At 34.9% G+C, this 23,513-nt stretch overlaps 1 protein-coding gene across 1 annotated transcript in view; it reads left to right on the top strand.

The window, feature by feature from the left end:
* Positions 1-20,616, top strand: part of hk2 (hexokinase 2) — a 62,814-nt gene extending 42,198 nt beyond the window's left edge. Inside the window, exons 10-18 of the mRNA XM_073840642.1 lie at positions 973-1,277; positions 3,259-3,407; positions 3,945-4,064; positions 7,272-7,367; positions 7,564-7,663; positions 9,235-9,418; positions 13,331-13,486; positions 13,932-14,168; positions 19,995-20,616. Of these exons, the coding sequence (XP_073696743.1) occupies positions 973-1,277; positions 3,259-3,407; positions 3,945-4,064; positions 7,272-7,367; positions 7,564-7,663; positions 9,235-9,418; positions 13,331-13,486; positions 13,932-14,168; positions 19,995-20,136 (1,489 nt within the window). The 3' untranslated portion in view covers positions 20,137-20,616. The remainder of the gene's footprint in view (positions 1-972; positions 1,278-3,258; positions 3,408-3,944; positions 4,065-7,271; positions 7,368-7,563; positions 7,664-9,234; positions 9,419-13,330; positions 13,487-13,931; positions 14,169-19,994) is intronic.
* Positions 20,617-23,513: the final 2,897 nt, after the last annotated feature.

Below are 23,513 nucleotides of genomic sequence, written 5' to 3'. Positions count from 1 at the left end.
ATTACATTTAAGTTGTAATTTATTGGAGTATTTTACATTTAAATGTTATCTATTTTAATACATTTAATGATTTAATACGTTTAATCATTTCTATTTTTGCACAACTGTTTTATTTCATTTTTTAATTGATTAAAACGCATTTTTATTTCATTGTATTTTATAAGATATACATTTTATTTTATTACATTGAAGTTATAATTAGAATATTTTAAATAACCATTTGATTTAATTTTAAATTTAAATTGTATATATTTTATCAAATGTTGTTATAATTTATTACTTTTAACACAACTGTATTTCATAAAACTGAAAAAAATGTCATTTTTATTTTTTAAGATATACATTTCATTACTTTTGACGTTATAATTTATTAGAATATTTTTACATTTTATTTAATTTTATTTTAAATTTAAATTATGTATTTTATCAAATTTTGTTATTTCTTACTTAAAACAGCGTTTTTTTCATAATTTACGTTTAATTGATTTTATTTTCTAAGATATACATTTTTTTTTATTACATTGAAGTCATAATGTATTAGAATATTTTAAGTAACCATTTAATTTTAATTGATTTAATTTTAATTGCATTTAATTACATTTTGTTATCATTTATTACCTTTAACACAACTTTTATTTTATTTTATTTTATTTTATTTTACACCAAGTCTTACATGCAATACATAATGCATGTTTAATGTTCATGCTCATTTTTTGTTAGAGTTTCATATGTAAAGTGTAAAACCTGAAGAATCTTCAAACTACAACTGCAAACATTGCATCACCGCCCTGAGTAGTAATTCTCAGATCTTTAAATGTGCTATGCGACCTCCCAACGTTATTTTCTCCTGTTCCTTATATTTTCCTTCTCCTTTTGTGCATCATTCACCTTTCCCTTACTTGTTCTTTCTTTGCTCTTGGGCCCTTTTCTCTTCCACCCACACATTTGTTTGTTCTCTGGCTTTTCCTGAAGGTTTGCCCGGCGACTGAATAAGATGGTGCGGTTATTGGTGCCTGACTGCGACGTGCGTTTCTTGCGCTCTGAGGATGGCAGCGGTAAGGGGGCTGCCATGGTTACAGCTGTGGCATACCGGTTGGCAAAGCAGCATGCAGAGCGTCAGCGTATCCTGGACACCCTGCGCCTCAATCGGGATCAACTCCTGGAGGTGAAGAAAAGGATGGAGCAGGAGATGAACCAAGGCTTGGCTAAAAAAACACACGACACGGCCACTGTCAAAATGCTGCCTACCTTTGTACGCTCCACACCAGATGGAACAGGTTAGAGTGAAAAACAGAGTTTTAACTTATCTTAGTTGAGCCAAAATGAAAATTCAATCATCTTTTATTCACCCTCAAGTTCCAAAACAGTGTTTTTTTTATGTGAAAGTAAATTTTTTTTCTACCTTTTTCCCTCATGTTGCTCTTTTCCATAAAACGACAGTTAACAATGAGCATGAAAGCATTATAATTGTGCTCAAAATGACTTATGCACTATATTCCTGAAGTCATATACATATTAAATATTTTTGAACAGTAAGATTTAAGTTTTTAAAGTAGTCTCTTCTGCTTACCAAGCCTGCATTTATTTGATCCAAGGTAACTAAAAACAGTACAATTTTGAAATATTTGTACTTTTAAATTTTTTTTTATGTTAATATATTTTAAAATGGAATTTATTCCTGTGATTTCAAAGCTGAAGCTCATTAGTCACATGATCTTACAGAAATCATTCAAATATTCTGATTTGCTGCTCAGAAAACATTTAATATTGTTATTATCTTGAAAACAGCTGAGTAGATTTTTTTACTTTGAATAAAAAATTCAGCAGAACAGCATTTATCTGAAATAGAAATCTTTTTTAACATTATAAATGTCTTTATCATCAAACTGTATAGCTTGGAGTCTACACTGACTCCAAGCTTTTGAATAGTACAGTGTATAATGTTACAAAAGCATTTTTTTTAGATAAATGCTGATCTTTGGATCTTTCTATTTATCAAATAATTTTAAATATTGATGATAATAATAAAAAATGTTTCTTGAACAGCAAATCAGAATATTAAAATGATTTCTGAAGGGTCATGTGACACTAAAGGCTGGAATATTGATAGCTTTGATCACAGAAATAAAATACATTTTAAAATATATTAAAATGGGAAACAGTTATTTTAAATAGAAAAAATATTTAAAAATGTTAATGTTTTTTCTGTACTTTGGATCAAATAAATGCAGGCTTGGGGAGCAGAAGAGACTTCTTTAAAAACCATTAAAAATCTTTCTGTTCAAAAACATTTGACTGGTAGTGTATGATACGATATGATATAATATGATATGATATAATATGATATGATATATGTATACTGAAATCATATGGTATGATATAGCTAAGTATAAAGAACAGACCGGAAAGTAATGTTAAGTCGTTCAGGATTATTTTCTTACAGAATAAATTGTTTTCCATTTTCTTGAATATCTTAAAAAAACCCTTCTCTTTCTTTTTCTTTCTTTCTTTCTTTCTTTCTTTCTTTCTTTCTTTCTTTCTTTCTTTCTTTCTTTCTTTCTTTCTTTCTTTCTTTCTTTCTTTCTTTCTTTCTTTCTTTCTTTCTTTCTTTCTTTCTTTCTTTCTTTCTTTCTTTCTTTCTTGATGTCTTGATGTCTTGATGTCTTTATTCATTTAAAATATTTGAATTCTGGACATGAGTGTGAACTATGTAATGGATTTGATGCATCAGTTTTTTTTCGATTCTCTTTGAAACCCATTGACAGGTGTTGCCGCTTTGAAATGTTGTATGAAAACAGCTGCAAAAATTTATGCTTGTGTGCTCTGTGGAAAAATAACAGTAATAGCTTTGAAGATCAGATCACAAATGGAGATGAATTGCATGCAAAATAAAATGCCATTCCATCTTGCCAAGATCTGGAGGGAAAGTGTTTGAATATAAATTGCAGTGAATAATGCATTATATATTGATTCAAACTTGCTTAGAATGACGACAATTTCTTAGAATGTTTTCATGCATAATTTTTTCTCAATGTAGGGCAAAAGAAAAATCGATAAACTGGAGTGTATGTAATACCCTCACTTCTATGAGATACGAATCAATTACCCCTCCATATCTACTTCATACCACCTCCGTAACTCCGGCCAGGAAGTTGATTGGTGTGCGAGTGCGTGTCTGAACGAGAGAGTGTGTGTTCTAATGTGTGTGTATGAGAGTAACTTGTTACGGTCTCTGAATCTTTTGTGAATGTTCTACAGAGCGTGGCGATTTCGTGGCACTGGATCTGGGCGGCACAAACTTCAGGGTGCTCTTGGTGCGCGTTCGAAGTGGGAAAAGACGGAGCGTGGAGATGCATAATAAGATCTACACCATCCCCCAAGACATTACCCAGGGCACTGGCGAGGAGGTACGCCCTCTAATCATACTCCACTTCATTAACACCCATTCAAAATGTGAATTGGGTACATGGTGGATTCCTTTCATTTGCATGATGATGACGTTGCAGTGGAAAAATGATGTTGATTTTCTTTTCTTTTTTTTCTCAACTGAGCTGCCAGATTGAAATGAAAGCAGCCTTAATATATGATGATATTGTGTGTCTTGGATTGCAGGATAAGCCCTCTAGAGGCACTATGTGACCTCCTAAATAATGCTATCCCTGTTTTTGAACGTGAAGTGCACACACCTGTTTGCAATTTATTTGAAAGTGGTCACCACACAGCACTTGAGCGGTACAATCCAGCTTCCAGCTGCATACATGGTGGTGTATTGTAGGACACATCCAGACACTTGTTGCAACATAACCTGTTCTCTTGTACTTACTTGATTTCTAATGAGGTTGAGCTCATTTTGATAAGCACATAGCCTATAATTGACTTTGTGCATGAACGAGCCTTTATGTTCAACTGTGTGTGTCTGTGTTTGTGTGAATGGTCCTCTGCAGTTATTTGATCACATAGTGCACTGTATTGCCGACTTCCTGGAGTATATGGGTATGAAGGGAGCATCACTGCCTCTGGGATTTACCTTCTCGTTTCCCTGCCATCAGACCCGACTAGACCAGGTAAGTCCAAACATAGACACATAGATGCATACATATTTCTGCTCATTTATCTAAATCAGGACAAAGGGTGAGTTTTACCACTGGAAAGTGTGCTTCCACAAAAAGGGTACAAAATAGGACTTAAATAAAATGTATGTTATGTATCAAATGTGTCATCTATCTAGCTATGAATAATATAGTGCGTACAGAATTATTAGTCAAGTTGATATTCTGGTCATTTTTTTCAAGCTCATTTTACCAATTTAAAACCACATCAATCTTAAAAACTACTATTTATTTTTTTTACTTAATTATAAGTGTCATTTAATTATCCATGAGAGCTGGATGTGGATATTTAGGTGTGCATAATTATTAGGCATGTTTTTTTCTTTTACAGATAAAATGAGTTAAAAATATTAAATGCCCATGAGAAGAACGCAATACTAATGCAATAATAGAATTTGCAAAATTAAAGGGTTACTCCACCCCAGAATGAAAATTTGGTCATTAATCACTTACCCCCATGTCGTTCCAAACATATTTTTGATGCATTCTGACAGCCCTCAGACCCTCCCATAGACAGCAATGTAATTGTAACACAAACAACGTCCAGAAACATAGCAAGGAGATCGGTAAAATGTCCATGTGACACAAGGGGTTCAACCGTAATTTTACAAAGCTAAGAAAACTAAAATTACAACTGTATTTAACAATTCGTCTCCTCTGCATCCGGCTGTTTCCATTCAGTGGATACTCTCCAAAATGGCTCTAGTGTGATGCAGAGTTTGGAAAGACATGTGGGTAAGTGATTATTGACAAAATTTTCATTTGGGGTGGAGTAACCTTTTAAGGCATGACCATTGGGCAGCGAAATGCTCATTGGGTCAGCACAGGAAAAACAGGTGGAGAAAAAAAGATAGATAGTTAAGGTGAAGAATTAGGTGTGAAACCATCAGGAACATCAGGAATTTAGTCTCCATCGCTACTATTTTCCAGAACTGCAACCTACCTGGAGTCTCAAGAAATGCAATGTGTCAGGTTCTCAGAGAAAAAATCCTAAAAAAATGACAACTAATAAGAATAACATGCTGAAGTTAGGATTGCAAAAATGTGGAAAAATTCCAGTAAAATTTTCCACCCCTTTGCAAAATACATGAGGACATAAAATACATGTTTTTTATAGGTTTTATAGACGGATACATTGAGACTTTTGAAGGACCAGCATCACATACTCTTGTACACTGTTTGAAGAATCAGTCTTCCAGAATCTGACAGTTTTGGGAGTTCATTTTTAGTCTCCTATCCTGAGAAGTCTGTCTTGCAGAGATGGACCAGAAATGAACTCTCAAAACTTACTGTCAGATTCTAGAAGGTAAATTCTTCAAACAGTGGTACAAGAGGATGTGATGGTGGTCCTCTCAACAAATACAAGTCTTCATGTATTTCACAATACTTCAGCATGTTATTCTTATTAGGTGAGGGTAAATTTTTGGTTTGGAATTAGTAAAATGCACTTGGAAAAAATATGACCAGCATATCAACTTGCCTAATAATTCTGCACACACTGAAATGATGATATATACAGTATATAAGCAGTAGGTGAGTTGAAGTGGCTCTCGGCGGGTTTATAAGCGCTGAATGGCTGCCAAACGGCCACTGACGCCCTAGAGCTCACGTCTCTGAAAACGTCAAAGGAAATTTTTTAAATAGACGTTGTCTTTATTAAAAAATCGCATATTTGTGACCCTGGACCACAAAACCAGTCTTAAGTCGCTGGGGTATGTTTGTAGCAATAGCCAAAAACACATTGCATGGGTCAAAATTATTGATTTTTCTTTTATGCCAAAAATCATTAGGAAATTAAGTAAAGATCATGTTCCATGAAGATTTTTTGTAAAATTCCTACTGTAAATGTATCGAAATGTAATTTTTGATTAGTAATAAGCATTGTTAAGAACCTAATTTGGACAACTTTAAAGGTGATTTTTCTCAGGATTTAGATTTTTTTGCACCCTTAGATTCCAGATTTTCAAATAGACGTATCTCGGCCAAATGTTCTCCTATCCTAACAAACCATACACCAATAGAAAGCTTATTTACTGAGCTTTCATATTATATATACATCTCAGTTTTGTAAAATTTAACCTTATGACTGGTTTTGTGGTCCAGGGTCACATTTGAAGTCTAAACAACTAACATATTGCCTAAAAAAAAACTCTTAAAACTACATTCTGTGATACAAAAAGAGTGTTATTTATAAAATTAAAGTGGATTTGGGCATCTGCCATGACTCTCGTTGTGAGAAATAGTAGTGATACAAACGGTGAAACGGTGTTATCACTAGAATATCGCACCGTTGGAAAAGGCTCATACACAATCAGAGTCGAGAACCAGAAAAAACTTGTTTTATAAATGTGTATGTACGTGTAATACATACTTTAAATGTGTCACAATAAATTACTTCTTACAGACTGATTAACAGATTTTAACATGTGGTTTGTAGCTTTTTGCTTTTAAAGCGTTAGTTCACTTCCAGAATAAAAATATCCTGATAATTTATTTACACCCATGTCATCCCAGATGTTCATGTCTTTCTTTCTTTAGTCAGAAAGGTTTTTGAGGAAAACATTCCAGGATTTTTCTCCATATAGTGGACTTCAATGGTGGCCAATGGGTTAAATGTCCAAATTTCAGTTTCAATGCAGCTTTAATGGGCTACATGACCCCAGCTGAGGAATAATCGTCTTATCTAGTAAAACGATCATGTGGTTAAAAAATATGTAGTTTTTTTTGTTTTTTCTAGAAAATGACTGATCGTTTCACTATGTAAGACCCTTATTCCTTGGCTGGGATTGTGTAAAAACCCTTTGAAGCTGCTATTTGGACCTTTAACCCGTTCATCCCTGTTGAAGACTTTAATTTCTTTTTGACTGAATAAAGATTGAGAAAATTATCAGGATATTTTTATTCTGGAAGTGAACTGATCCTTTTAAAAATGTAATGGGACATCATTTTGTACTATTTATAGAAAGTGGCACAGATAATATTTACTATTTTATAAATCATTTTTCTTTTAAGAATCTTGTCAGGTTTATCTTATGTCTTGGGGGGGGGGGGGGTATATTTATTCAGTTCTACAAAAAACCCTCTCTCAACCACCGAAACAATGAAACATTTATCTGCAGCGCTGTCCTGTGTCCACTATATTCCAATTTCTCTTCCTTACAGGGCATTTTGATAAAGTGGACGAAGGGCTTCAAGGCCTCAGGATGTGAAGGAGAGGATGTGGCCACACTACTGAAAGATGCCATCCATCGCAGTGAGGTCAGCACTACCGTCCACTGAAGTGCTGCGAAAGCAATTTCTGCACTTATTAGCCATATTACTCTGCCTTTTATGGCAAGATGCAATTAGTAGATGTTCAGTCAGACGAATCTTGTCCTGAAAGGCAGTCATGGTGGATTTGCTTTGCCTTGCTAATTATACCTCTCTCTGTTTGTCTGCTTTTGTTTCCTGAAAGGAGTTTGATTTGGATGTGGTAGCTGTGGTGAATGACACCGTGGGCACGATGATGACATGCGGGTACGAGGACCCACAATGTGAAGTTGGGCTCATTGTCGGTGGGTGTTATTTCTAGTTTGTATGGATTAGTTTGTGTAGATGACTTTCATGGTTCAGAAGATTTAGTGATTGTCTAATTGCTTCAAAATATTCCTAAGTCTTAATTTAAATATACACGTCGTTCCATTAGAGCAGGGTTTCCCAAATGGGGGTTCCTGAGGGAACTGCAGGGGTTTTGTGAGTTTATTAAAAGCAAATAATTATATCAGATGTAAAATGAAAATAAATAAATTTGCCTGCACAATGATTGAAGTAAAACTGAAATTGCAATATAGCTTAGTGCGATAATCAAACCAAACATTGTGTTATAATTAAAAAATATATATATTTAGTCTATTTTGAAGCGTGTTTTAGAGTGAAGAGCAAGATGTGTAGTTACATATGTATTTTTTTTTAATTGGTTTCCAGTAAATATTTACTTTATTCACTTTATTATTTTGCACAATTTCCAGAATTTCTGTGGATAAAAGTTTACAGTATTTCACCAGTAGTCCTATAAAATAAAAGCTTAAGGATTTGACATTTTGAACATTTTGAATTGAAGAATTTTTGTTGTCTTCTGGGAAACACGCAAGTATCTTCTGTAGCTTCTTAAGGGAAGTGGTAAGTGAAAAAAAAGATATTTAGGCAAAATAAGAAAAATGTACACGCACATCTTCATTCTGTTCAAAGTTTACACCCTCTGGCTCTTAATGCATTGTGTTTCCTTCTGAAGCGTCAGTGAACGTTTTAACCTTCTGTAATAGTTGCATATGAGTCCCTCAGTTGTCCTCAGTGTGAAAAGATGGATCTCAAAATCATACAGTCATTGTTGGAAAAGGTTTAAATACACAAATGCTGAAAAACCAAAGAATTTGTGGAATCTAAAAGATATTTCTGAAGAACAGCTTTTAGTTTAACTGTTTAGGACAAACAAGGGACTCATGAACAACTATCACTAAACAAAAAAAAACAACAACAACACATCATTCAGGTAACAAAACAGTATTAAGAATCAAGCCTATGTAAACTTTTGAACAAAGTCATTTTTATAAATTCAACTATGATTTTCTCTTGTGAACTATATGTAAACGTCTTTTATGTGAAATATCATATTCAAGACTGTACTAAATAAAAAATAACATGCATTTTGTAGTTTGTATTTAATAAAATATCAAAATATGCATTTTGCATTTAGTCATACTTCACAGTTTTGAGCAATTAGCTTTAATCCAGGTGGTTTTTTTGAGGATGTATGAAGTCGGTTGCCCTCAAATTCACATGAGTTTGACTATAACAAATATGTTTTATCTTTATTTTATCATTTAAATCATAACACATTGCTTTTTGTAAAGTATTTTTATTCAGACATGTGCTTCTGCTATCTTTTGTCAAATGAAATGCCTCTTGCTTTGATATATTATATTATGATATTTTAGATGTTTAAGTTTAGTGTTGATATCGTAGATCATTTTTGTGTACCCCATAAATATGTTTGTGCACAGCATCTGATATCATTCAAGATGTTTATGTGTCATAGAGTGTGTTTGTGAATGTCACACTTAAGTGCATTTCTGTCTTCATCCTGTAGGCACAGGGACTAACGCGTGCTACATGGAGGAGATGTCAAATGTTGAGCTGGTGGATGGAGATGAAGGTCGTATGTGTGTGAACATGGAGTGGGGAGCGTTCGGGGACAGCGGGGAGCTGGATGACATTTGCACGGAGTTTGATCGAGCTGTGGATGACCAGTCCACTTACCCTGGGAAACAGCGGTGAGATTTCAAATTTTGATGCTTCATGCGATGTCAACTTCCTGTTAGAGAAATCTTCCGTGTCTAATGGGGTTTCAGATTTAAGGCCCAGGATGGTGCAGCTCAAACGCAAAAGCTGACCACGATCAACCCAGACATCAGATTTTCGCCCTGGCTTCCAGTCGCACATGAAATGGATTTTTTTTAAGTGCTATTACTTATTTATAGATGACTCAATAAAAATACATTATGGATATGCTTGCAGAATTTAAACCCAATGCACCTCTTAGATCATTCGATTCAGGTCAGCTTAGTGCAGTGCCTAGGGTTCGTTTCAAATGTGATGAAACGGCGTTTTGCTACTGAACTGCCTGCAGCTAGAAGCTACTTCAAGAAGATCTCGGATGTGTCCAAAAAGTAGTTAGATTTAAGTCCAAACTGAAAACCAATCTTTATATTTGGATTCTCCATCATAGAAGTACATTACTGATACTGATGTTCATTTATTCAGTCTTATGTCATTTGAAACGTGTGATTTTTCTTTTTGAAGTTTTTGAACAGTAAGATTTTTAATGTTTTTCAAAGAAGTCTCTTCTGCTCACCAAGCCTGCATTTATTTGATTCGAAGAACAGCAAATATTTTTACTATTTATAATAACTGTTTTATTTAAAATAAATGTAATTTATTTCTGTGATTGCAAAGCTGAATTTTTAGCATCATTATTCCAGTCCCATGATCCTTCAGAAATCATTCTAGTATTTCAGGTTTCTTTTATTCTTTGAATAGAGCGTTCGGAAGAACAGAATTTATTTGAAATAGAAGTCTTTTGTGACATTATAAATGTTTTCATAATCACTTATGATCAATTTAAAGCGTCCTTGCTAAATGAAAGTATTAAATTCTATAATTTCTTTCCCCCCAAAAAATCTTTGGATCTTTCTATTCATCAAAGAATCCTAAAAAAATAAAAATAAAATAATAATAATAATAATGAAATGTTTCTTGAACAGCAAAATCAGCATAATATAATGATTTCTGAAGTATCATGTTACACTGAATATATTCAAATAGAAAACAGTTATTTTAAAAAGTTTAAATATTTCAAAATTTTGCTGTCTTTGCTGTACTTTGGATCAAATAATTGCAGGCTTGGTGAGCAGAAGAGACTTATTTAAAAAACATTAAAAGTATTTAGACTAATAGCGTAAGGTAAAAGGAAATGTTTTACGGGATTCAAGATGCTTTTTTCCCATGCAGTAAAAATGAATAAAACAAACAAAACCCACAAATTCATACTTGTGTAATTTTTTTTTTTTTAAACCCAAAGGTGAATGAGATTGGCAAGATTCAATGATTCAGCTAATTCCTGGTGTATCTTCTAATATGTTTACTTACATATGACTTTAAGCATTTGTAATTTTGAAGACATATTTTTTTAATCTATTACAATTAAATTAACTCTGTAGTAATAATTAAATAATTGAAGTTACAACTAATTTAACTTTAAAAAAATTAAAATGCTATAAAAATAGTTAATTATTCATTAAAATACCCATTTATTTTATATTACTTTTTTATAATATTTTTTTTTGCCATTTTTGGAGCTTTGTAAACAAGAGTGGAGAGGGAAATTTCCAGCTAATGTTTCTATTTGCATTTTAATGAAGAAAGAAAACCATGGCACTTTTTACAACATAAATATGGGTAAATTGTATTCATTTAGGTTAAGTGTCCTATGGGTGGATTATTCTGTTTTCTTTATGTTCTTTTATTTACAGTTGCAGGAAAAGTATAGATTGAAAACAATGTATTGACCATTAAAATGATCTGATCGTTACAACACAACCTGCTTAAATTGTATTTATTGAACTGACCATGTACTGTAGTGATTCACAGTAAAGTGTGGAAAAAACAGGTTAGCCATCCTCCACCGATACTCAATAACAGGCAACTTTAACCTCCACCAGATGTTTCCTGTACTGTAAGTGCAGATCAAATCTACACAGCAGTCAGGAGGAATTTTGCTCTGTTCTTCTTTACAAAACGCAATGATTTGAGCAATAATCTTGGGCTTTGTGGTCTGAATGCAGTCTTGAGATTATGCCAAAGCATCTCAGTCAGGTTGAGGTCAGGTCTCTGGAGTGACTGGACTGTGCCAGAAGGTTTATTTTCTTCTGTTGAAGCCATTCTGTTGTTGATTTACTCAAGAGCTTTGGTTTGTTGTCCTGTTGCATCATTCAGCTTCTGTTGAGATTCATTTGGCAGGCAGTTGGCTTTACTGATAAACTCTGAATTTTCCCATTGATGATAGCAAGCTGTCACGCCCTGAGGCAGCCAAGCAGCCCCAGACCATGATGGCCTCTCCACCATACATTACAATAGGGATGTGATTTGATGTTGGTATGCTATTGCTTTTTTCAGCACACACACAGTGTTGTTGCTAGTAGCACTGTGGAAAATCCAAGTGAACTTCACACATTTTTTTGGACAGCAGGAGCATCCTGGTTAGGTGTTCTAAGATCCCTTTTGTTTGAAAGATACTTCACAACAGTTTTTGATACACACTACACTACTGTTCAAAAATGTATGGCCTTTGAGATTTTTTTTATGTTACTGAAAGAAGTGTCTTATGCTTACCAAGAACTTTTTAAAAACTTTAAAAAGCTTTATTATAATTTACTTTAAAATAATTATTTTCTTTTTTGAGTACAGAAGGTCACATTTTAATTCATGTAGAAATCTAAAGGTTTGTGTATTTTTCCTTTAACTATATACTTTTTTCTCCTTTTCTTAAAGGGGTAGTTCACTCAAAAATTAAATTACCCCATGATTTACACACTATCAAGCCATTCTGTGGGTATATATGACTTTCTTCTTTCAGATGAATACAATTGGAGTTATGTTAAAACAAGTCCTGGCTCTTTCAAGCTTTATAATGGCAGTGAATGGGTGTTGAGATTTTAAAGTCCAACAAAGTGCATCCATCGATCATGAAAAATACTCCACATGGCTCCGGGGGAATCAATGTGTTTGTGTAAGAAAAATACCAAAATGTGTGTATGACAGTTAGAGGAAGCTAGAGATAACAGTTTATAAAGTTATAAATACTGATATTTTTTCTTACACAAATACATTGATTCACTTCAGAAGGCCTTTATTAACCCTCTGGAGACATGTGGAGTACTTTTTATGATTCATGGATGCATTTTATTGAACTTTAAAATCTCAACACCCCATTCACTGCCATTATAAAGCTTGGAAGAGCCAGGACATTTTTTTAATATAATGCTGATTGTATTTGTCTGAAAGAAAAAAAGGCATCTAAATCATGGGGTAATCTTCATATAATTTATAATTAAAACAATGTAATCCATTAAGTTGTTTGTTTTAACCTTTTAAAGAAATGTGTCAACCTCTTTTGAGATACTGTAGCCCATATATTTAGGTTAAACCATGATCTTAGATATATTGCTTTTAATTTAACACCGATTTGTATTTATTACACCCAATATATTACTTTCTCTTATTATATCGTAACTCAGAGTAATGCGTTATGTACTGACCTGCATCAGTCTATAAATAAATGTCAGCAAAATTTTTGTATTTATTTATTTTTTTGTCCTTGAGCTCTAGATCTTTATACTAAATTAAATTAGCAAGCAATGATACCAAACATGGAACATTACTGTCTAAATAAATAAACCGTATAAGTGCTCCACAAAAAAGTGAAGAAAATGCCTAATATAAAATAATTCAAAAACCTGTGAGAAAAGAAAAAGCAGCATGTTGACATACAGTTAATTAAAAAAAGCTTGTCTCCCAAATCTTTTCTGTGCAGTGTTATAATCCAATATTTCCACTCCAACTTTTGCAAAAATATGTATTATTGAGGAACCATGAATAATCCCTTGTTTCTTCCTGTCACATTTCAGGTATGAGAAGATGATCAGCGGGATGTATCTTGGAGAGATCGTCAGAAATGTCCTCTTGGACTTCACTGCCAAAGGGCTGCTTTTCCGTGGCAAACTTTCAGAGAGACTGAAAACTCGTGGTATCTTTGAAACAAAGTTCCTGTCACAGATCGAAAGGTGTGTGTGTGTGTTTGTGTGTAAGAAGAGTCTGGTTGACATTGTTGTCTGGTAACATTGCCATCTAATCCTCAGGATTCTTTTGCTTTTTTTCAGATGATATTTAAATAAATTTAAATGCAGCACACTGATTTTGTCCAATATTCTATGATAAGCCTAAGGCATTTTGGCACGTCTAATTAGACTTGGGTTGTTTTCTTTTGTGCAATCATAAAGGTAATATTCTAACTGAGGACCACCTGCAAATTTTGCCTTGATTTGAGGTGTTTTTTGCATCTCTATGCCATTTATATTCCATAAAAGTTCTTTGAGGGAAAAATCCAGCTGTATCGTTTTTTTAAACCTTGATTTAATTAAGCTTCTTGTCTTGTAGAAAAAGATAAGCAATACAAATTGTTCTGGAACTACTGATTAATAATCAACATAATCTGTTTCTTTCTTGCAGTGATCGTTTGGCACTGAGGCAAGTCCGTTCCATCCTGCAGCACCTGGGTTTGACCAGCAGTACGTGTGACGACAGTATCCTTGTGAAGGAAGTTTGCAGTGTTGTGTCCAAACGGGCGGCCCAGTTGTGCGGAGCCGGTCTTTCAGCCGTGGTGGACAAGATTAGACTGAACCGTGGCCTTGACAAACTCAGCATCACCGTTGGAGTGGACGGCACACTCTACAAACTCCATCCACAGTGAGTGGCCAATCTGCAGATGCTGGGAGAGTGTATAAACGAGACCATGAATGTCTTTAGCAGATAATATTTGCCACTGATAATTGAGATTTAGGTAAATTAGTGGTTTTCAAAGTACCAGTTGACATGGGGTGAAGGGCTTTTGTAAGGGGCGGATTATTAAAATTATACCACAATAGCCTGACATGACAGTGTAAAATTATCCGTTCCTCATTACGCTTGTTAATGTAGCAGAGGTGTTAAAGCTGAGCTATAAATTACAGTGAGGTCAATAAGTATTTGATCACCCTGTGATTTTGCAAGTTCTCTTACTTAGAAATCAAGGAGGGGTCTACAATTTTCAGCATAGGTGCATTTCCACTATGAGAGACAGAATCTCAAAATAAAAATCCGGAAATCACATTGTATAATTTTTTTTAACAATTTATTTGTGAATTACTGTGTCAAAAAAGTATTTGATCACTTGCTTATCAGCCAGATTTCTGACCCTCAAAGACCTGTTATTTTGCTTTTAAATAGTCCAGCTACACTCTGCTCATGATTCGTTAGCTGTCATAAAGACACCTGTGCACCACACAATCAACCAAAGTCTAAGTAGCAACATGGGCAAACCCAAAGAGCTGTCAAAAGACACAAGAGACAAAATTGTAGACCTTCACAAAGCTGGAAAGGGCTACGGTGCAATTGCCAAGTGGCTTGGTGAAAAAAAAAAAAACAGTTGGAGCAATTGTCAGAAAATGGAAGAGGCTAATGATGACTGTCAATTAGAGGTCGACCGATATATCGTCCGGCCGATATATCGGGCCGATATTTGCCATTTTTTAATATATCGGCATCGGACGATATCCGTGTTTAGTAGTGCCGATTTAAAGTCAGGCACGTCTGCGGGCAGCCCCGTGTTATTGGTGCGGTTGAACGCTACTGTGAAGGACCCCAAGCCAAAACTTTTGTAAGATTCAATAACATTTCTGAGAGATAAAGGTAAGGCTTAAATTCTGATATTTCAAATGCAGTGTTGTGATTACTCCGCCCCGCTCGGAGGCAGTGCTGCATGGAGGGTGGTTATATCCACGGGTCGGGTAATAATAAAGTGCATTCTAATTACTTGTGGGTGGGTCGTGCGTGGGTGAGATAAATCAATAATGATGTAAACATTAACTACATTTTCTAAAATCTGAACCTGGGTTATGTGGTCAGGACCGTGGCGCCAGCTTCCTTTTAAATATATTTTGATGATTGCACCTGATGCGACCGTCCTCTCCGTCACCTCAGATACTTCAAGTTTATACCTATGGTCACATCCAGATGTCAGTAAACGTTATTTTTTTCTGCATGGATTTGGCTTAAAAGCACGAGTGATTAAGTCTATATAAGTGTGCAGCAATGGGAAAATCAGCTGTTAAAATGAACCATCCATTCATCATATCAGCATGCAAAACTAAGAATTAGAGTAATTGTAATAGGAAGATCGTGTGCGGTTAAATAAATCAGAGAAAAATATAGGTGCTGGAGGGTGGCGGGCGGATTACACTATTGCCTGATTTTGCTTTATTTCGTCGTCTAAAATAAGATTTTGCTATCTTTTGTCGTCAAAAGTATTCTGAAACAAGTCACAACTGAGCCGCTGTGCATATCCATTTAAACAGCGGTGTTTCGTTTATGAATGAACGTGCGTTTTTAAACGAATCTAGTGAAATGATTCAATTTCCCATTCATAAAGAGAGTCATTTGCTTTATTCAGGAAAAATTCAACTGTTCGAACAAATCAAATGAATGATATGATTCAGTAATTAAATCGGTGTCTTGCCGCCACCTGCTGGCAGGTCCTCTCAGTTATATAAATCATTTAATATTTCTGTATTCAAAATTTTATATTTAAAACATTAAAGTTTAACATTAATCTCAGCTCTTAAACTTTATGTAAATGATAACAGTTTTTATATTATCTGTTTTATATATTTAATACTTGGTAAGTTCGATTTGTTTGGTTAAATTTGGTTAAATCTTTTATAATAATACTGTGCAGTGCACAAAATCAAGATGCTTCATTGTGTTCATTGTTGTTCATGATGTTAAGTTTAGAAATGATGTGCATCCACTTATTACATCCACTTATACATCCACTTAGTGTGACATTTTAGCATGCAAATAAAGGGGAGAACTTCAAGATATCGGCCCTAAAAATCGGCCAAAAAAAATCGGCAGCACATATCGTCCATCGGCCATCGGCTGACCCTGACCTCTAAACATCGGCATCGGTTATAGAAAAACCCATATCGGTCGACCTCTACTGTCAGTGTCCCTCGGACTAGGGCCCCACAGAAGATCTCTTCTCCTGGGGTATCAATGATGCAAAGAATGGTGAAGAATCAGACCAGAACTACACGGGAGGAGCTGGTTAATGCCGTGAAGAGAGCTGGGACCATCGTTTCCAAGGCTACTATCAGTAATACACCAAGACGTTATGGTTTAAAATCTTGCATCGCACGGAAGGTTCCCCTGCTTAAGTCAACCCATGTCCATGCCCGTCTGAAGTTTGCCAGGGACCATTTGGATGATCCAGAGGAGTCATGGGAGAAAGTCCTGTGGTCAGATAAGCCGAAAGTAGAACTTTTTGGTCTTAACTCCATTCGCCGTGTTTGGAGGAAGAAGAATGATGAGTATCATCCCAATAATACCATACCTACAGTGAAGCATGGGGCTGGAAGCATCATGCTCTGGGGGTGTTTTTCTGCACAGGGGACAGGACGACTGCACTGTATTAAGGAGAGTATGAACGGGGCCATGTATTGTGACATATTGGGCAAAAACCTCCTTCCCTCAGTCAGAGCATTAAAGATGGGTTGTGGCTGGGTTTTCCAACATGAAAATGACCCAAAGCACACAGCCAGGAAAACCAAGGGGTGGCTCCATAAGAAGCATATCAAGGTTCTGGAGTGGCCTAGCCAGTCTCCAGACCTAAATCCAATAGAAAATCTTTGGAGGGAGCTGAAACTCTGTGTTGCTCAGCGACAGCCCCAAACCTGACAGATCTAGAGAAGATGTGTATGGAGGAGTGGGCCAAAACTCCTCCTGCAGTGTGTGCAAACCTGGTGAAGAACTACAGGAACCGTTTGACTTCTGTAATTGTTAACAAAGGCTTCTGTACCAAATATAATTTTTTTTTGACTCAAGTGATCAAATACTTATTTGACACAGTAATTCACAAATAAATTGTTAAAAAGTCAAGTCATACAATGTGATTTCCGGGATTTTATTTTTAGATTCTGTCTCACAGTGGAAATGCACCTATGCTGAAAATTGTAGACCCCTCCATGATTTCTAAGTAAGAGAACTTGCAAAATCACAGGGTGATCAAATACTTATTGACCTCACTGTATATGATCCTTCATGCCCTATAATATTTATGAGGTCCTGATCTTCCATCTTTCACCTCAGTCAGCCTAAAAACAGATTAATCCTTAAAAATCAATGATCCTTTTACATTTGCTGAAAACATCTGCTTGGTTAAGATGAGGTTATTTCTCTCCTTTTTATATGGTAAAGCTTTAAAGCTTCTAATGTTACATATTTTCCTCTTTCTAGTCAGTGACGGACACAGTCATAGGCGACATAAGGCAGCAATATTCATCACAGAGCACCGCTTCGTGCAAAGCCGTCATAGAAGCTTGATCTCTCATCCATGCACTCTCTGTTCCAAGATAGAAATATTACACACAGTTATAGGCTCAATTTAGATTTGTTTTTACAAACTTAAGTTTTTATTTTAATGGAAAAATGTCAAACTACTTTTCAAAGCTTAGGGGTCAATACATTCATTAAAAAAAGTATTTTTATTTCGCAAGGACACATTACATTGATAAAAAGTGGCATTAAAGATATTTTATAAGGTTACAAAAGATTTATTTTCAAATAAATGCTGTTTTCAACATAATTTAATAATTTATTATATAAGAGAATTTTTCTAAACAGCAATTCAGCTTATTGGAATGTTTTCTGAAGGATCATCTAACACTGAAAGCTGAAGTTATGTCTGCTGAAAATTCAGCTTTACATCACAGGATTAAATTACATTATAAAATATATTCAAATAGAAAACGGCTTTTTTAAAATTTTAATAATTGTCAACAACTTTTCAGTTTTTACTGTATTTTTTAATAAAATAATATATATAAACAGGGGTGCGCATACGTTTTTATTAGCCTGGTTTTCATAAGAGTACCTGTCGATTTGATTTGGTCCAACTCAATGTTGTGCTTTTAAACATTGTTTTCAAAAGCCCCCTACCTACCTTACTGAGAATCACTTTTGAAAAGAGTCATTTTGTCAATCAAAAATGACAGATGGCGTTTTATGCTCAGAAAACATTGAATATGGTAAAAAGTTTGGCACATTTGATGTGAAAATTTAACATGGAATGGCTCGTAGTGGGACTTTTTTTTTTCAGTGATTGCTTTGATAGAAAAAAATACTCCTATTCTCATTTAGGCTTCTATTCTCATTTTGGCTTTGAAATAAAGTGAGTTTGAAATGAGTTTTGATTTTCACTTTAGCAAAAGCAAGCCAAGCATATATCCTGATTTGGTCGTTTCAGCTTTATTCACACTCTTATTTAAAAAAATAAGACTACTGGCTATTAAAAAAGGGACAATGTGTTTGGTAAATTCTCTTATAACTCCCTTGTTTGTCCTGAACATTTAAACTGCCTACTGTTCTTCAGAAAAATCCTTCAGGTCTCACAAATTCTTTGTTTTTTGCATTTCTCTGTGTTTGAACCCTTTCCAACAATGATTGTGATTTTGAAATCCATCTTTTCACACTGTGTTTCCTTCTGAAATAGTTGCATATGAGTCTGTCAGTTGTCTTCAGTGTGAAAAGATGGATCTCAAAATCATAGAGTCTTTGTTGGAAAGGGTTTAACCATGTCTTTTTTTGCTAAATATCTTATTCAGGTCAGTACTAAATAAAAAAATAACATAACATGCATTTTGTATGATCCCTCTTATTTTGGTAAAACACCATTTTGCAGATTCTGCAAGGTTTATGTAAACTTTGATTTTAACTTTGAGTTTAGTTTGAGCACTAAACTCTCTTTCATGTCTTATTGAGCTTAAACTGTCAAATACACAAGTTTATGTTAAAAATACATGAGTTACAAAAATGGTTATGTCTATGAAGGTAAACGGCTGGCATCAGCATAATATACAGTAAATAAATTTAAAAAAAATCACTGCTCTCTTGTCTTTGAGGCTGGGACTCTAAATAGTGTTTTGTGCATGTCTGTGCAGCAAACGTCAGAACAGTTGACATGCTTTGCTCAAACTTTCATGTCAAGTCAAGTCACCTTTATTTATATAGCGCTTTTAACAATACAGATTGTGTCAAGGCAACTGCACAGTATTTAAACAGCACCATAGTGTGTAAGTAACGCATTATTGTAAATAATAAATTTTTCACCCGTCAGGGCTTTAGAACCGATGCCCCATTGTCAATGGCGGCACAGTTGGTGGTTGGAACTGCAGATTAAGGGGTGGTAATATTAAAATAAGATCTCTTTTCTATGTCACGTGCGAATTCTTTCACATTTTCTGGGTTGGTAGATGCACCAGGAACCCGATTATAGCACATAAACATGGAAAAAGTCAGATTATCATGAAAATTAAAATGCAAACTTAAAATATGAATAAATGCTGTAATAGAAAAAAATAATAATAATGTAACATGAGTTTTGAAATGTGTAGATTTCTAATTGTGCTCATACTCTGATTTCCTCATTCTGAAGTCCTGTTATTCATCCATGCTGGCTCTCCTCTTTTGTCTCATCAGCTTTGCTACCATCATGCGGGAGACATTAAGAGACCTGGCACCCAACTGTGAGGTTACTCTCGTCCAATCAGAAGATGGCAGTGGAAAAGGTGCTGCCCTCATCACGGCTGTGGCTTGTCGATTAAGAGATGCTGGAAAGTAGAGACTGAGCAAAATAATGTAAAGGGGAAAACATAATAAGGGAGAAATTACTTACTGAGCTTCCAGAGATTTTTATTTTTATTTGTTTTGTGCCATGAGGTGACCTTACCGAAACAACACTCCTGTCTGTAAAAGAATGTACCTTATTTATTTTTGTTCCATTTTATGCTTTAGGTTATTCATTGCAAGGACCTAGCAAATGCTGCTGGGGGATTGTTTGTAGAAAAGAGGGAAAAATTAAGCAGAAGGAAAACTAAAAGCAATATATTTGTATTAATACTGATTTGAATTACTGAACTGTACTATCTGAAAAAAGCACAAAGCGATTTTATTCACCTGTTGAGCTGTGAATGATGTAATTTATTTCAGTACTTAACTAGAGTTCATGCGTATTTCCAGGATGCAGATTAAAGGATTCATTTACTCACTGTGAAGTAGGTTAATAAAAAATATTAAATAATAATAAATAATATCTTTATTTTGGGGTAGTTTTGGATGAGTTTGTTTTGTCATCAGAACAGATTTGGAGAAACTTGGCATTACATCACTTGCTCACCAATGGATCCTCTGCAGTGAATGGGTGCCGTCAGAATCCAAATAGCTGATTAAAAAAAAAACAATCTTCAGACTTCAGTTCATCAATGTCTTGTGAAACAAAACATTGCTTATTTGTAAGAACAACTCGTGTAGCAATTGTTGTAATGCTAAATTTCTCCATATGTGTCGATTAAAAAAAAAAAAAAAACAGACTTCCCCCGGATTTTAATTATTTGAGGAAAACTATTCCTTTCAATATTTCAATGCTGATTTTTAAGCGAGAAAGATCTCTTAATTTGTGTCTGTGCTGCTGTTCCTGTTACTAAAGTACAGTCCTGCTGCTATTGGACTGAGCTGAAGCTAATTTAATTAGTCTTCTGAACAGGTCTAATGCTGAACTGAAGAAAGCTGTCAGGTGAAAGCTTTTTGAGGGCTAACTTGATGGTTTGAGGAAATTGGCTTTTAAGTGCTGTACTGTAAGTTACAGAATTTAGTCTTTCAGTATAATATGTACTAATGCAATCCAAACTAAAATATCTTGTATACAGACTGAAGTAAATGTTGCTCTTCATGTTTAAATGCACAATATTAATTGCATCTGCACTTTTTAGGTTGGAAATGGCAGGTAAAATTATCACCGTTAGATGTCAAGGCTAGAGACTCACACTGTGAAAATGAACGCGTCAAATTGTGTCTTTTCTTGCAGCCCTGGTGGGATATTTATTATTGATGAATGTCGCCATTGCTGATCAGCTTCGCAGTTTATCATGTTGTGGATAATGTCAGGGTTTCTCCGACAGCTGTAAGGTGCAATTTTCTTTGAGCAAATACTGAGTGTGTGTCATTTTGTCAGACTTTCAGTACCGTAAGGTACCTTCTGTAAACTTGCCCCCCTTAGTCTAGTAATTATGTAAGATCAATTTGGTCATTTGTAAATGATTTTGCTTATTTATCTACTTGATTGAATTGCTTTGTTGGTTGGATTAATTTTACAGTGTAATTTCTGCAAATTGCTTTTCATATTTCCCTTTGACTTCAACCTGCCTGTTTCGTTCACACTAGAACGGTTCCAGACAATAAAGATTGACATCACCGGCTACCTCTGATATAGTGCATTACCAATTGCTGAAATTGATGGAGCCTACTAGATAATGTCAGGTCATCTATTATTGTATGTAATTTCAGTCTGCACACAAAGGCAATGCAGAAATATCCCTCCGGCTATAGCCTTGTTTTTTTTTTATATATATAAATACATGAACACTGTAGGCTCTGATGTCAAGAAATGTACATGTGCAAAGTATTATCCATACATTTATGTTGGAGTAGCTGTAAGACAGGTTTGATTTGAAGTTTTTTTTTTTTTTTTACTTAAATATGACTATACATGTTACATGTATAGTCATATTTAAGTAAAAAAAAACAAAAAAAAAAAACAAAAAACATGTACATTACGGTTTAAAGGTTTGGGTTTAAAGGTAAGGTTTTGTTTGTTTGCTTGTTAGAAGTCTCAATGCAGTCATTACTCCAGTCTTAAGGGTTGCATGATCTTTCAGAAATGTCTAATACAGTGCCTTGCGAAAGTATTCATACCTCTGCATTTCATTTCACGTTTTGTTGTTAAACTGCTTTAAAAAGAAAAAAAAAAAATCCTTGTCAACCTATACTCTATACACCATAATAGCAAATCAGAAAAACAGTTTAAAATATTTGAAAATTTATTAAAAAATAAAAAAACAATGATTCCATTGCATAAGTATTCATACCCTTATCTGGGACAGACAAAATTTCACTCACGAGCATTCATAAAGCTTGTAGATGTTACTACACTTTGGGTGAAGCTAACCTGTGGCAAATTCAATTTAATGTGTATGATTTGGAAATTCATACACGTCTTAAGTCTAACAGCTGAAAATGCATATCAGAGCAAAAACCAAGCCCTGAGGTAAAAAAATAAAAACTGCCTGTAGAGCTTAGAAACAGAATGGCATTAAGCCACACATCCGGGGAAGTGTTCTGAGCTAGCCTCCTGGCCAAACTGAACAATTGATGCAGACAAGCTTTGACTGGTGACCAAGATCCTGATGGTCACTCTAGTTGAGCTTCATGATCAGTTGTGAAGATAGGAGAAACCTACAGATAGACGAACATCACTGCAACACTCCACTGGTCTGTGCTTTATGGCAGTGTGGCAAGACACAATCCTCTCCTCTGTGAAGACACATGAAAACGCATTCACAATTTTCAAAAAAGCGCCTGAAGAACCCTCAGACTGTGATAAACAAGATTTTCTGCTCTATTCCAAACATCATGTATGTAGGAAGCCAGGTACTTCTCATCACCAGCAGAGTACCATCCCAAAAGTAAATTGTGCTGGAAGCAGTGTCATGCTGTGGGGCTGTTTTTCAGTGGCAGGGACTCATCAGAGTGGAAGAAAAGCTCAACACAGCAACATAGAGAGATATCTTTAATGAAAACCCAGGCCAGAGCATTCAGAACCTCAAACTGGGCAGAAGGTTCATGTTCCAACAGGACAATAACCTTAAGCACACAGCAAGAGTGGCTTATACAGCTCTGTGAATGTCCTTGAGTGGTCCAACCAGAGCCTGGGCTTGAAAATGTGCGCCTAGCCCCATCCAACCTGATGGAAGAGTTTAGGAGAAAAATGGCAGATAGTTGTCAAATGCTGATATGCTTCATGCTTCAGCTAAGTACTGAGTTAAGGGTATGAATACTTACAGTATGCAATGTACTTATTTCAGTTTTTTGTTGTGACAGTTCTGTTTTTGCTTTGTCGTAGTGTATAAAATGTAGATTGATGTGGAAAAAAGTAATTTAAAG

Source organism: Garra rufa, chromosome 5 (genome assembly GCF_049309525.1).
Source record: "Garra rufa chromosome 5, GarRuf1.0, whole genome shotgun sequence".
Lineage (NCBI taxonomy): Eukaryota > Metazoa > Chordata > Actinopteri > Cypriniformes > Cyprinidae > Garra > Garra rufa.
The sequence above is the reverse complement of the archived record's forward strand: the minus strand, read 5'-3'. Positions and strand labels throughout refer to the sequence as shown.